The 15,905-nt window shown below is 42.0% G+C and overlaps 1 protein-coding gene across 1 annotated transcript; it reads left to right on the plus strand.

Moving 5' to 3' along the window:
- Window positions 1–3,423: 3,423 nt before the first annotated feature.
- On the plus strand, window positions 3,424–15,386 carry scg3 (secretogranin III). Its single transcript, XM_036543726.1, has 12 exons — window positions 3,424–3,936; window positions 4,466–4,518; window positions 5,257–5,296; window positions 5,394–5,621; window positions 7,370–7,512; window positions 7,844–8,002; window positions 8,146–8,335; window positions 8,782–8,898; window positions 10,906–10,983; window positions 11,181–11,291; window positions 12,155–12,244; window positions 14,319–15,386. Exons 1-12 carry the CDS (start codon window positions 3,840–3,842, stop codon window positions 14,435–14,437), a joined length of 1,425 nt encoding a protein of 474 aa, XP_036399619.1. The 5' UTR covers window positions 3,424–3,839; the 3' UTR covers window positions 14,438–15,386.
- The last annotated feature ends 519 nt before the right edge of the window (window positions 15,387–15,905 follow it).

Genomic DNA, 15,905 nt, shown 5'->3' on the forward strand with positions numbered 1-15,905 from the left:
TGAGTGACTGTGGCATAGGCCTAGAAACCTACACTGAACCTCTCTTTCAGTCAAATCAAGCAGTGCAATTGCAGTTGTTATGATGACAAGAGGGCTTTCATTTCAGAGTGTGAAGGGTTATAATTGGCCAGTGAAACTCAAAACAACTCAAATGAGATTCAGTAACTGATATCCAGACACTAGCCAATCAGGCAGCATCCACTGTTACCTTTGACCAACAAGCCATTCAACCCCATTCATCTAATGTGGCCATATGTTTGCCTGAGGTCATCAGCAGCAGTGCTGTGCCCCTTTTTGCAGCTGTATAGTGAGACATGAACTGACATTGTGTGCCTGCTAAATTTTGCATTGTGTGTTTGTGCCAATTTCTGCTATATTTAGCGTGTGTTTTGGAGGGAGGCAAACATGCTAAAATGTTGAAACAAGAAAAATTTCTTCACACCTTCAGAAACAGGCTGATTTAACACAGGTGCTGCACAGAACTCATCTCCAACTGATATAAATGCTGTTTTTTTAGTCAGGGTTCAGGTACGCAATACATGTATGTATACTGTACTATAGTACATATATTAAAGGGATGAAAAATATACCTTCAGCTTAGCCATGATTATGCAGAACTTGACCTCGTATCACTCAGGATTAGCTGTCAAGACAGAAAACCATATAATGGCCCAGCCGAGCGCAGCAGCAGCGGAGAGTGTCCTTACCCCACCCTGACGACCTGCAGAAATGGCTGACACAGGTGAGCGGTGTCGCTCTCCGGCAGTGCGCTGTGGGAGTCCACGCAGCGCGGCTCGGGCTGTCTGCCCTCCTCCACGCTGACGATGCCTGCAGGAGAGCAGCACACAGATGTCCACGCGGGATGGGTGCCAGGCAGTGATAAACACGCCATTCAGCAGTAAAGCAGAATAAACAGCAGTCGGAGGATGGGGGGTGGGGGGTGGGGGGGTCTGTGATGAGGTGAACGCAGCAATGCGGTGGGGCTTGGAACCGATAACAAAGCCGGTGGGAAATCCGGGCCAGCCAGGACATCGGCGGTGACTCAGATGCCCTGTCAGATTGGCAGATGCGACTGCAGCCATCTTCCCACTTCCTGTTTTTTAAACACATCCGCTATCTGTGTGGAAGCACAAACATCTGCAGTGAGGAAAAACCCTGCCAGTAACACGCAAAGCACTTTGACAGCAACCACAGCACTTCCAGATCTGCCCTCCGAAGGAAGTTGCTATGATAGCCATTCAAATACCCAGCATTTTTAATTCATGTATCCTATCCTGTATCATCCTGTATCCCGTGTGCGCCTGTGAATTCAGAGGGTTTTATTATACCCTCTGTTTGCAGTGCAGTGCTGCCTAAGCAGTGGAAATACCTTCCATTTGTTAGGTTAGGTATTTAAGCCCTATTCTTCTGTTTACCTTGCCTAATGAGCTCTAGCACTCTTTGTACTTTGTGCTAATGAAGAGCATGATAAAACCTCTCTCTTCACAAGGCTTATTCATAGTGAATGTTTTCTAATATACCGGCATTAATCTTCTGTCTCCTACCTATTACCAGGAGACTCAGCGCTTTATATTTTCTTGAGGCAGTGAAAACACAGAATCCTAAAAGTGCTGCACTTTAGGCATGCCAAACATTGGAGGACATGGTTGTGCAAAGTAACAGTGCTTCAAGCACATTTGTAAGCTTTTTTTGTAAACTACAACTCAGACAGGGTCCTTATCAAACAGAGCTCTGCACAGTTTCAAGGGTGTGCTCAATGGCCCATGCTGTTGTACATGTAAGCAGGAACCTCTCAAAAGAGGGCACGACATCTTTTATGGCTACGTCGTGCCTTGAAATTTTCCTCTTTTTTTAGAATATGTGTTTGATCAGCAGGCTGCATATTTACCAAACTCAGTTGTGTTTCAGTACATAAATGTTTGCCATATTTACCTTTCACACTGTTCATCAGGAGTCATGGTGTCCTCAGACAGTGGCAAACCTGAGAACATGGTACATTCATCAATATGAATTAATGTAAGTGTGCATTATAATCAGGGCTTTTTGAATGACAATTGCTATCAGGGTAAGGTGACAGTGCTGCAAGAGGAATGTGCTACAACAATGTGGATTTCAACCACATGTGACTATGATTGTCTTAGGTGTTAAAGTCATGACTTCATATCCTTTACCAATAAGCCATACTTGGGTCTATTTTTCTGAGAATTTAGGGGCAATGCAAAAAGTATATGCCTGTGCTCTTCTCCATTACAGCACCAAAATGTATCGTTTTCATTGTGCAGAGATGTAGGACACATTACATGTGAGAATTTCAAACTGAATTGTTCACATCATGATTTTTTAAAATGTATTTATGCTTGAAATGGAATCATAAATTCATATACTCTTACATGATTTCTCCTGAAGGCTGACAAGATGAGGTCTTTTCCTGTTTATCATTAATAGCAGCAATTTATTCTCTATCACACCCTCATTTGTCCCAGTAGTAATCATTCTTATCTGCATGCCCACTGTGTCTGAAGGGGGCAGTGCACAAATACATTTTGCAGTCCTGCTTGGGGAAGCTGTCCAGATAATATCAGCAAATTGGTATGATTGAATTACCCTCTACATCATTTTTTTCTGCATGTGCAGTGCACGTATACCTTATGTAGCACGTCTTAACATGCCGTAGCTTATTTTGTAATGTTGCAAGATGGAAGATCTAGTTGTGACAGATAAGATGCTTAAGTACTTTGAAAGCAAAGCTTTATTTGTAACCGTTCACAAGACACACACTTGAGGGTTATACACTCCTTCAAAGTCCAGAGCAACACATTCAATAGATTCTCGTTGTTTTATCACCTTACAATACAGAATTATCCAACAGGATATAAAATTTATATCTTTTAGGATGACTAAGCTGACGCTTTGGCGATTGTTGTTGTTGTTTGTGTCTTGGGATCAGGTCTACAGACTTTCTGTTCCAATGAAGATAAATTAAAATCACTTCCTATACCATGCTATTGCCTCTACAATATTTCAGTTTGTGTTAAGAGACGGTTGCAATATCACGTGCGACTTAATTATGATTTAGAGCAAGCAAATGCAACTTGTAGTTCAGTTAATCCACACGCCGTACACATACAATGCACACAATAGCCTATACCTCGGTGGAACTAGACCTAGAGTTCAGTGTTATCCTTTCAATTATCAATAAAATGTTTTCTGTACTATCAGCAAAATGTAATTTTTTAATCGATTGAAAATAGAACTAAGGCTCATAAATAGAAAACACCACGCGTTTTGCCTTGTCTTATTCTAAACATTACTCAAGAGGACGTGGCTTTATTAATCGATGTAAAGACAGCGGTTCCTGTTGTACCAATAGAAAATGCATTTAAGGGGAAAGACTGACGCAGGTTGTGAGAGAGCTGACGCACATGGGCGGATTTTTTTTCTTTCGTCCACCTCCTCTGGGCTGTCTCAGAGAGTCAGGTCCTCGGTTGGATATCACAGCGCAGGTAGAAGCTCACACGAGGCTGGGAACCTGCGAGCCTACCAGCTTATCTCGTTATAATTATAGAAAAGCGACCTGATTTCAGCACCGCAGCTACTTAACAGCTCCAGCACAGTGAATTTTAAACCTCCTTTAGCGCCACCAGAGGCACAGGCGCTGCACAGGACAACGCTGTAGTCGCAGAATAAGCACCAGCTGGTCCAAGCGGAGCTGTCCACACAATCAGGTTTTTTTTCTCCGTCGCTTTTAAGATATACTTTAAGATATCTAGGAGAAAGTTATTACCAGGAGCTTATCTCCTGGTTAAGACCATCAACTAGTGACTGCAGTTTCTTTAAGGATGGCGTCAAAGTGCTTGGGAATTTTCGTCTTCATCCAGATTTTCGCCCTAACTATATGCCACATTAAAGCTTTTCCCACACCTGCCGCGGCAGATGGTAAGTGAGACATTACTCGATATATTCCCTTCATCTACACGAGAACAATTGTAACTTATACAACTGCGACTGCTGTTAAATGGCTAGTAAAGTCGAAATAGAGATCAGTTCTCGTCAAAATATCCCTATTCACCCTGATATAGGCAAAGATGTTGAAAGAGTTCATGAAACGTCCCACAATATTCGACTAGGAGTGTGTGATACAAGGAACAGATAGCCAAGTTATGCATTAATGTACAAACAGAAACGTTTTGCCTTCCATCGCGTATAGTTACGTCGACTGTGTTCTATTTTCATGACAGTTTAATCTTTTGATTGTTAATCCGATTATACCACTGTCGTTCCGGTCTGAGTGTTTGAAACGTAGCAGTGCATCAAAACAGTGTTATGACGACCCATATAACCTAAGTTATATTATGTGAATAAATAGAACAGTTGAACGCGATATGTACTTGGCAATGAACTGCCACATTAAAAGGAAGTTCAACTGTTTTGTCGTTTTTGAAATATTATGTTTTTTTCTTTCTAGATGAAACTACTTACAACAGACAACTGAGTAAGGAAAGACCCCTGCAGGAGCAGGTAAACTGTTTACTGTTTACTTCACTCAAGGCATGAAAAAAGAGACAGAGACTGCTCTAGAAATTGTTTTCTTGAAGTAGGTATGCCAAGGCTTTACGCCATCTGTGTGCCTTAAACAACTTTATGCTCAATAACTAAACCTCGTGTATACAGAAAACGTATACAAAACAATGCGAATTGTGTCAGTCCATTTCAATACTAAATATACTACATATATCATGAGTTGTGCCATTATACATGTGTAGCAAATCCAGGCATGACTTCTTTGATCCTATGAATAATTAATTGATGCACGTTGCAGAAACACGTTTTAAAAGAAAAAGCCATGGTAGCTGGGGTGCTAATATTTTCCACCACACACACCATAAATCAGAAAGCCAACGAAACTAAAATCAAATCAAAGTCAGCTCCCCAAATCAGCAATCTTAGGCAATTCCAATTGGCTGCATGTTCCAGAGCTGAGAAACAGCACATGCCATATGGGCGACTTCTGCATCCATGATGTACTAACCCTGTAATGTTAATAATAATCAAATCAGCTGAACTAGCATTTTACATTTTAATATTTCAGGGATACTCTAGTGGAATTAAAACGTACATAATTTATGAAATAGCATCTGTTGTCACTTGAGTTATCAAGTAGCATGCATCTGATTGGGAAAATATGTTTGCCATGCATGAAGAGGAAAGCGTCAATTATAGGTGTCAACAGTACTTTTTTGTTTGCCATTGTAACAGATTGCAGAAGCAGACAGCATCGACAAAGCGGAGGCCACAGGTAAGGAGACGGGTCCAGCACCAAACTGTGTTTACACTTCTGTCCCCAAGCTCTCAATGATGAATGGCTTGTAATGTGGCAACTGTATTTTTTTCAGACAAGAAGCAAGAATATAAACCAAGAGAATCAGAAACAGAGCCAGACAATGACGATTTCAGTCTGCTGAAGTCCCTAGCAGAGCGATCGAAGGATTCTGACAATGAGACACCTAGCGCCGAGGCGCTTGACAATCAGTATTACCCAGACGAATCAGATTCAACCAAGAACAGAAGGCTGTCGGAGGACTATGATTCTACCAAGAATGGCATGGACTACAAGTACCAAGGTATTTGACCGCCAGACAAACGTAGAATCGCCACTTGAATCAACTTTCTCCCTTACTCTTGTGTAGCCATCTGCTGTCATAGAGCAGAGTTAATCAACATGGGCAGTAATAACAGTAATGATAGCTCCCCGTGTTGTGCTGTACAACAGCAGTGTCAGTCTGGCAACCACAGTCCAGGCAGCACTGGCGAGAGCTGTCAAGTTCCGGGCCAGGCTTTCTGATCTTTCCTGCCAGAGCGGGTGGCCTTCTGGTGACAGGTCATGGGGAAGTCATTTTGTTTGCAGAAAGAAGAGGGGATTATCCATCCACCGTCTGTTGTTTGAGAAATTAGGCTTTGCACGTGCAGCGGTTTAAGGCAGGCTTTTCCGCAGTATGCAGAAGACCCGCATGAAACGGAGACCTCTGTCACATTTCAGTATCTTTGGTGTTTACACTACCTCTGAACAACTTTGGTCATTCACTGAGAGTTACCAGTACTGTTTCCACTAACAAAAAGAAAAGAAAACCATCCACATTGTTGAATTGCATGGAAAAACACAAACAAATGATACCATCTTTGTTATAGTACATTTTGAATGACTTTTAATCACATTTTACAGATACCAAACGTATGTCCTGTGTTTCTGTAACCGTGTCTAAAAACTGTAATTATTGTGAAACTTAGTACTCACTATGTACTCATATTATTTAAAGACAATAACTGTTTTATATGCTTAATATAAGCTGCATACCCATATGCATAAATATCCCCAGCATTTACAGCTTGCATATTTCCATGGACATTGCGTATTGCTACAGTAAGATAAAAATCTGAGCTGCCTGTAAGCTGATACATGTACCATGAGCCACTGTGAGCCAGCTTTCTACGGAATCCCTTTCTTCCCACAATTCAAAGAGCCTTGACCTTGTGATGTTTGATTCCTATTGGCTGCCTGAGTCTTACTGTTGATCTCTCCCTTGATTACTCTGCCAGGCTAGTCCAAGGATCCCAGCGGATTGGCAAATGTTTACACTGCACTGATACCTACTGCTACATGACCTTGAATTTCCAGCTCAGAGAAAACATTTATTAGATATACAGTAAACTCCTCTTCAAAATATCACCCATAGTTCCATAATTCAGGATTTACTAACAAAATGTGATAAACAAATCGTAATGATTTTTCAGTAATTTCAGTTTACTTTTGGAACAGTCCTTTGTAACAGTAGTGTAGGCATAAGTCATAAAAATCATGATATTCATCTGAGGAGATTTGTTAGTGAAAACCAAAGCTGCAGACATCCTTCCTTGCACCAGTTTTAGTGCATTACGTAAGAAGAAAATGACAAAATCTCTGAGCCTCCTTGTGTTCCCAGATTTCTGTGCCCGCAGCTCGTTTACTTTAAAGCAAAAATGCTTTTCCAAGTGCAGAGGTACACCCAGTGTGATCTCTGACAGAACTGTGTTGCACCATATGGGGCTGTCTACAACCATTGTAGTGTACAGTACAGAGGAGAGCCTGCCTGATGCAGGAGAAGCGTACCCCACTGGTGTGCTTTGCAGAGAAAGGGTCTGCTGTAGTCCCTCCTGACTGCCACAGGCAGGTGCACACTGCTAAAAGGAAATGCATTCTAGAACCCAGCAGAAGAACATGACATGGGTAAATGGATACAAAACAACGGATAGTGGGTACCTGACTTTGACAGCACAGTTTTAGCCATTCCGATCACAGGGGCAGGCTTTCATGTAAAAATGTATTTTATTTTAGATGACCCAGATAGTTTCCACCAGCTGGATGGAACTCCATTGACTGCGGAGGACATCGTTCAGAAAATCGCTACCAAAATCTATGAGGAGGATGACAGACGGGTTTTCGACCGGATCGTGTCCAAGCTGTTAAAACTGGGACTGGTAGGACACAGTTCTTATCACTATGGATGGGGGGATTTTAAGTTATAAATGTCATGAGAAAGATAATGATACAAATAGATTTCTCACTGAAAAATAAAAATCTTAATCACTAAAACATCTAAAAGTGAAAGCTTATATACAGTGAGGGGATGAGCATGAAAGTGTCCAAACAATTCTACAAGGATGTACAGACTAAAGAGCACATCCATGAGAGAAAGAACTACACGCGAAGTCAGTGACAGAACACTGCACACCACATATATAAACTCACAGCTGCAATGAGCGATCACCCACTGTAAATCTCTTCTCTGTCCTTTCCATCTTATCTCAGATCACTGATAACCAGGCTGACACTCTCGAGTATGAGGTAGCCGAGGCACTGCAGGACATCATTACCAAGAATGCCAAGAACAACGAGGTCGAGGACCTCAGCATGGACTACCCCGTCTCCAGGGCTGACGATGTTGAGCAGAGCCCAGATGAGAGCATGGTACCGTCCTGTAGGACCTGACTGGCATGTCTGCTGGGCTGGCCTCCTCCCTCTGTGACTAGTCCCACTCACTCCAAATACATATTTAAATACAAACACACAGCTAATACTTTACTGAGGCATTTTTCCACCTATATATACAGGAAGTGGCAGAGAAGGCAGGCAGGAAGTACGAGGACGACGAGGCTGACGAGGACAGTGACGATACGGTGGACAGCACGTGGGACTCTGCCAGCACAGTGGACCGCCGGAACGACCTGAGCCCTGAGGATGGGATGGAAGATCTGGAGTACTTCCCCAACTTCTACAGCCTCCTCAAGAGCCTCAACTCAGGTGAGGCTCACGCTGATCACCGAACCTACCAGCATGACACACACATACTGATTACAGACCATGGACACTCAGTCAGCTTCACAGGGATGCGGTTCAGCATGTTTTCTAACTATGTTTAAACTATTTATACTCAGAACCAGGGAAGGAGGATAAATGTATCCTATCAAGACAATGATTAGTTGTGTCAAGTGGTGAAGTGCTCACCTGGAAGTAAGACCTGGTGGTCTTTAGGACCTCAGTTTGAGAAGTGATGATGTAGACTGTCCATAAAGAAATAACTGAAACTCCTCCAAAGGACATGTCAGAAAACAAATTCAACCATCTGATTGTTTTTTATTGTTGCAATTTATAGTCCCAGTTAGTGATTGTGGGTGGCTAAAGAAAGCATGCCATACTGATACATATATCTGTCTCTGTTCCAACGCTAACACCCATGTGTTGAGCAGAGGAAGATGCCGAGGAAAGAGAAACTCTGATCACCATCATGAAAACCCTGATTGACTTTGTGAAGATGATGGTCAAATATGGCACGATCACCCCCGAAGAAGGAGTCTCTTATCTGGGTAAGGCTGCATGTCCTTTCTTATTGCCTGCTCTGCCAAGCGTGAATTATAAGGTACACCATGCACCCTGAACAGACAGCTGAGTTTCTGAAACAAAATGAGACATTTTCTTCGCCCGACAAGATGATTTTGAATGATGAACACGGAGGCAGAGGCAATTTTTAAGATTGGATTTTGAATTATGTTGCACTCCAAAAGTGTTATGTTTGGCATTGCCTTTGCTGCCAGTAGCACTGGGGGCACTGATGTGAATTACCAGGAGTGCAGTTTTCTGTTGGTAAAGTCTAGCACTGTATGGAACAGTATTAAAGAACTTTCTCATCATCTTATCCTCATGAGTCCAGAGCTGGAAACAGCAGAAACAAGCACTCTGTTTCTTCCAGTTCCACTTTAAAAAGGAAAAAGCAAACTCAGGAAATACCATTTTTGTTCCATATGACCTTTATGTGACATTTCATGCTTGGGGGAAAGACTTCTTTGTTGCATGGTACATCCTTGACCTTTGGTAATTTGGGTTTAAATGACAGCTGTAGAGTGGCTAGGATATCCCTTTTTTCCATTCAAACACATAAGCAGAAATATTATTTCTATGGTTAGACTAGCCTTTTTGTAATTATCCGGTCATATTTGTGATCTACTCAATGCAATGAAACAAGACACAGATGAGGCAAACAGTTATAGCTGAAAAAATTCAAACATGCCATTAAGTGTTCATCACAATAGAATAGTAATTGCATTGTGTGACATAAGATCATTGTCTTCTCCTTGGGAGAGGTACGAATCAAAAGCTTCTTTTCTGGTACATTTCCACATGCCTACTTGCCTTTTTAAACAGTTACTTCAGCAGACATTAAGGATGGTTAAAATAATGAATTTGCATTATCTAGCTTTTATTTGCATTGGAAGACATCAGTGCGTTTTACAATTATTACTCGAGTATCTCTAGTTTAGAACTCAGGTCACATTCCCACTTATCATGAATATTATGAAACCTGCATTTCTTGTGCATAGGGAATACTCTCTTTCATCATTGCTGTCTGATTAAATTCCATGCCTCCAATAAGGCCTGGCCCTGAAATGACAGCCCTGAGATGCAAAAGGCAGCCATTACAATGCGTGTAAGGCCCACCTGTGGCTTCCACATGTGTCTCCCACGGGGAATGGGGCAGCATGTGTCCTTCATCAGGGGTGCTGTAGGGACGTGCCCTCACAGTCTAATCCACCAATTACACGCAGGAATCCAATTACTATTACCTTAAACAGAATTTATCAGTTCTTGCTCTGAGGAACACAAAAAAAAAATCCATGAACTCTCCCCGTAGCTTTGTTTTTGACTTAATGTCGTTTTTGTTTCTTTTGTTTTGGTGCACTGACCAAAAAAAGAGTAAAGAGAAAAATAACGTAATTGTGTAAAAAGGGCGGGTTCCTACGGCAATTCCAGTGACATAATGTTAAGGCTCCGTGGAAACAGTGACAAATTATTTGTTTCTTGGTAACAGCTCGTTGCTAGCTGCCTTTTATTAACAATGACAGTGTGCTCTGTGATGACTCACCTGTCACTTGGCCTTAATCTGCTACATGGAGATAATGCCTGCCTTCTGGACACTAGGAGACAGCACTGGTGAAACCTAATTAGATGAGTGTGCAATACAAACAGCTTTCAAGAGAAGCACTTACCCCTGTGTGTCATATGCTCCTGTCACAAGAGAGTGGCTGTCTTATTCAAATAGACCGGAATTCTGGGTCTCAGCAACATTATGTTGTATTGCTTGGTCTGCTCAATATTCAGACTAAGTAAAAGACTGAGGAAACTCCTGATTTGTGAGACTGAGACTGTGGTAAAACCTCAAGAAATGTCATGCAATGTCAGAACAAAACCTTTAGTATAGAATTTGATTAGAAAACCCCAAGAAAACTCTTTAAATGATTAAAATGATCAAAAAGGGGGGAGTTTATGAAAGCGCAGCGTCTTTTCTAATGAATACTGCAAATTTTCTTTTACCACAGAAAATCTGGATGCCATGATCGCTCTGCAGACAAAGAACAAACTGGGAAAGTCACTGACGCCTGACAGCAAGCCCGCAGGTAAGAGAGGGGCTTCCACCCTTTAGTCTCACCAGACCGCTCACCTCACAACTCCTGCCCAAGCACAATCCACCGCGAGTGAGGTGGACGTATCAGGTATCTTTGTGAGCGTATCTTTGTGAGCGTATCAGGTCTGGAGATATGTCTTGAGCTGGAAGGGTTTTGTAAGTCACCGTATCGTGGTCCCGCTGTTGTAGAGAAACCCACAGATGAGGAGGACAACACAAAGGAGGAAGCCGCCAAGATGCAGAGGGAGTACGAATCACTGAAGGACACCACCAAGGATGACCAGACGGTCACAGAATCTGGTCAGTGCCTCTAGTCTCTCAGATCTCAAATGTGTTGCTTTTTTATTAGCTGCTGTAACAACACTGTCACAGAGAGACAATTGATTATATTAAAGCGCTAACAACTCCTTGGCTACTCTGAGCTATTCCGTGTTAGGTTTCTGTGCCTTCGCAGAGTGCCAGTACAGACTGGATATGTAGTTCTGACACAGCAGGAGGAAGCTCATTCTAACTTTTTGACGCCTTGCTGCGGAGTTCATCCCATGTGATAGCCCCAAAGGGAGGAAGTCGGCTAACTAAATCCATCTGCAGCCTCATCGGAGCAGATCTAGGCTTAGGGCATTTCAAAAACACTCAGAGGACAGCCAATGAGGCAGACTGCCACCAAGTCCCTGGCTTCACCACCCTCTATTAGAGAGCACAGTCTGTGCTGTACAATCAGCAGTAGAAGAGGCAAAAGTTAATACCTACTTTCACATTTTCATTGGCAATAAATCTGAAGATTACAGGAGAGTGTTAATCCATATTCATTCAATAATGAATGAATGAATCATCATATCATCAAATCATCACATTATTAATTAGTTATGCAGTTCTGTAAACTCTAAGTCAGACTGCAGTGTATTGTGTATAGGTGTATATATTGTTGAAGTATATGCTGTATAAATTGTATAACAATGATCATGACTGTGCCAGAAAGAATTACAATGTAAGTGAACAGGATTTTGTTTTATTCAATATGACAGTCAGTTTGCACTGGTTTCCATTTGTTGTCTTGTATAGTTTAAGGACTCTACAAGGAGCAGAGATGAAACGAGATGCTGGTAGTGAACTTGCTGAACTTGAAGCAGGGGGCACTTATCACGACTCTCCCTCCTTCATAGGTCCGTCAGGGAAATCACAGGCCTATTTGGAGGCCATCAGGAAGAATATTGAGTGGCTGAAAACACACGACAAGACCAGCAACACAGGGGGTAAGCAATCAACAGCTCAGGGGAACAGTGATGGCAGTAAAGAGCCTTGGGGATGTGCATGAAGCAGTCTGGATACAAGATTAGCGTGACGGCAAAAAAAACCTGCATCGCCCTCTTACTCCATCAACAAGTTGCCACATTTCTTTTCAACCCTTGGCTTCATCCATAATCGTCCGCACTGTGTCAGCCCTGAATGGGCTCCCCCCCTCACCTCTGAACTTCACCACAGTTCTAATCCAGTGGGAATAAGATGCCTTGCCTCCCAGCTCAGAGACACCCAGCATAGGGCCACAGACAGGGCCGTGTAGCCACCCAGTGAGGACGAGCTAAATTAAAGACCCCTTTGTCTGGCCCACAATTTGCAATTGAAATAAGCGCACAGTTAGTTTACCCAGAAGCCTCATGAATATTAATGTGACTGGATGAGCTTGCCCCAATTACTGGGATGCAAGCCTCTTACTGATTTTGAAACAAAAGCTTACTCATGTGTTTCTCCCTACCTGCAAATTGCAGTGATCTTGCCTATGCATTTCTGTCTGCTCTGTCAGTAGTACTATGACTCCGACTCTGCTGGTATCTGCCTTCAATAGTACAACCTATAACCTTGTAGTGTTACTGCATTCATTGCCTCTGAGAGACAGGCAGAAATGCAGACATATTTATTATTTCTTTCATTTATGATTTTCAGGCTAGGAACAGGGGGAATAAATCCTAATAGTTATCTACAAAAATAATGCATTCAATTACTTCAGTGGCACTGAAGTGAAATATTGTGAAGTCTTTTAGTGATCGTGGAACGTTGACAGTAAACAGCAGATGAAATACGGAAGTTGTGGTGGAGTCAAGGAAGCCTCATGGAATTGTTGAAATAAGGAAATCAGTCACCACGGCCAGGCATTTCAATAGAAGAGTGTGCAATAAATGAATGCAAACAACACAGTATCAGCAGACCACATCTGCAGCACGTTCAACACTTTACATACTACCGTGTGCTGCTGAATGTAGTGTTCATGTAGTAGCTATGATGGTGATGTTAAATCATACAGTAACACAAGACAGTAATGTTTAATCTTCAAGTCCACAGTTCACTGCACTCACTGACACCATACGCCCCACTTCCAGCCTGAAACTGAGCACCGGGCCTGGGCTCTAGTTTGTTTCCCATCGATCCTTTCTTGGCACCAGAGACACATTAGTATGCAGATCCGGGTGTCTGGGAAAAGCTGGACATTCGCTCAGTTATTGATTAAAAAAGGAGAAACAAACTGGCAGACAGCCAGTGGGGAGGGGGGGAGGGGGGTGTGTGCATTTTCAAGCACACAAAAACTGAAATGTAAGTGTGTTTTTTTCCGCACTGGAGTTTACATTGTCATTGACATATTTGTGCTGAACAACCAGTGTGAATTTTAATTCAGCTGAACTGGATTTGTTAAAACATTACAAAAGTCACCATGTGCAGAACATATGAAATAATATAACCTCTATTAAATCATAAGAAAATATGCCTGAAATAATAAGAACAGGTGTCAGAGTTGATTTAATATTTCTTTTTTCTAACATGAGAATGGCTGTCACTATTAACATATAACCAGGCATTCTTTGAACCATTAATCATTTTAACTAAGTCCTACAATTAACACTTTGGTGACATTAAACAGCAATTTAACAAAGACATATTTAAAGAAAAAATATTTAACTTGAATTAAAAAAATATCCTCCCAGTCCTCTTTCTGCAGGTTTTAGGCATTCAAATAGTAGCCGGGACTCTTGCTAGCATCAACTGTTCTGGCAAGCATGCAGCGTTTGCAAAACATTTAATGCTGCTATTGTTTTCTGTCCCACATTCAATTAAGCAACACGCAAAGTCATGAAGTTCCACAAAAAGCTTTCGCTTGCTTAAATTCTCCTCTCAAAACTGGGGACAAAGCATCTCATTTTCAGACTGAATCTGGGCCCTTGGCGGTCACAGATAAGGACATGTGTGTGTGCAAGCTGCTGGTGATTACAGCGCACAGTATTCTTCTTCCTCATCTCTTCCTCTTCCTCATGTCTTTTTCTTCTCCTGTAATCGCAGAGTACGACATTTCCAAACTGAGGGACTTCATGGACCAGCAGGTGGACTCCTACATTGACAAGGGGATTCTGGAGAAGGACGAAGGGGAGATCATTAAGAGGATCTACGGCAGCCTCTAGACATGTCACTCCTAATGAAAATGCAGTAAACCAGATAAAATTAGATATGTAGTGAAAAAAAGAACCTAAGCAAATATATTGCATCTCACACTTTCCAATGGCCTACCCCAATACAGTTACACTGTTGTCTAAAATTCAGAGAGAGCTCTGCAGTGCTAAAGGATACCCTTTCAGAAGCAATACCCTGTCAATGGCAGCAATAGGGAAATTCCGTTGAATGATCCGATAAGCACCGTGTCATAGTAATGTGCTACCCACACACATACACACAAAGGGAACAGAAATAAGTCTTTTTTCCACTGGCTGTATAAAAATAAACAGCGATCATAATAATCTGAAGGTTTAACCCTAAAATACGGAAGTGGAAAGACTTGCAAATTGCTTGATTAGAGCATAGATGACAGACTAGCTTTCGCATCTTCTACTGTGCAATAGACTTTTACTTAAAAATCCTTCAACAATCTGAATGTATTCATTATAATGTAACCTGTCCTAGAGTGTATAATTACGACTGTTTTCTCCTGTGTAAGTGGTCAACCTGTTGTACTAAAGCTTTTGATTCTGCCAAAAAAAAAAAAAAAAAATCATTGTCATTCAACATGACTTATTTGTTTCCATTTGAGCAGGGATAGGCAGCTACGGTGCTTGAGTGTTGATCTGCCTGCTGGTTTCAGTTCTGCCCCATGTCTTTACTTCAGGCAAATAGTAACATCAGCAGCCGCCTCAGCCTAGGTGGCAGGTCTAAATCTAAGGTAACACTGAAACCTGCAGGCCTCCAGCACTTGAAGACTGTTGACTGCCTGTCCCCACATCAGACTGTCATGAAGAGGGGGAGGGGCTGCCCATTTCACCTCGATTCTGTTCTTCTGACCTGGCTCTTTTCCTTTCCTCACTCTGTCTGAATGTGTCAGAAATACTGAATGTCCATCGGGATGTTGGGGAAAACAAGGCGCAAAAATGAAGTACTTCTAAATGTAAATACTTGTCAATTTTTTTCAGAATGTAAAAGCAATTAAAAAAACATTGCCTTTCTCTACCCAGTGTAGTCGGCTCCAGTCACAAACCACCTCCCATTTTTCGTGCCAGATTGTTGTTTCAGATATAGCCACTGGATGCGATTGGTCAAAGCTGACACTGCTTTTGAGAGACAAAAGGACAGAACCAGATGGTGGCTGTCCTTGTCACGCTTTACCATGTGGAAATCTGATAAACAGAAGTGTACACCAGTGCTCATGCAAAATTCACCATTATATCCCATTAAAACACACAGATATAAAGACAGCGTAATTACATACTTTTCATTCAAGAGCACTGTGACAAGACTACCCTCCAGGGCTGTTTCTCTCTTTTCCTTCCTCCAATCACCAAAGTGAAATTAAATCAATGTACCATTTCAAAATAATTAGCAGGATGAAACTTTCCTGCATAGCCTCCTAATGGCAGTATTACTAAGTGGAGAGAGTCACGC

The sequence above is a fragment of the Megalops cyprinoides genome, chromosome 13 (genome assembly GCF_013368585.1).
Source record: "Megalops cyprinoides isolate fMegCyp1 chromosome 13, fMegCyp1.pri, whole genome shotgun sequence".
In the NCBI taxonomy this organism is placed as follows: domain Eukaryota; kingdom Metazoa; phylum Chordata; class Actinopteri; order Elopiformes; family Megalopidae; genus Megalops; species Megalops cyprinoides.

What these genes read in the sequence shown, in the direction of transcription:
- scg3 (XM_036543726.1), top strand. Translation starts at nt 3,840, where the DNA reads ATGGCGTCAAAGTGCTTGGGAATTTTCGTCTTCATCCAGATTTTCGCC. An exon ending in AAAGACCCCTGCAGGAGCAG is followed by an intron (nt 4,519 to 5,256) that starts GTAAACTGTTTA and finishes CCATTGTAACAG; the next exon opens with ATTGCAGAAGCAGACAGCAT. An exon ending in GCCTGACAGCAAGCCCGCAG is followed by an intron (nt 10,984 to 11,180) that starts GTAAGAGAGGGG and finishes CCGCTGTTGTAG; the next exon opens with AGAAACCCACAGATGAGGAG.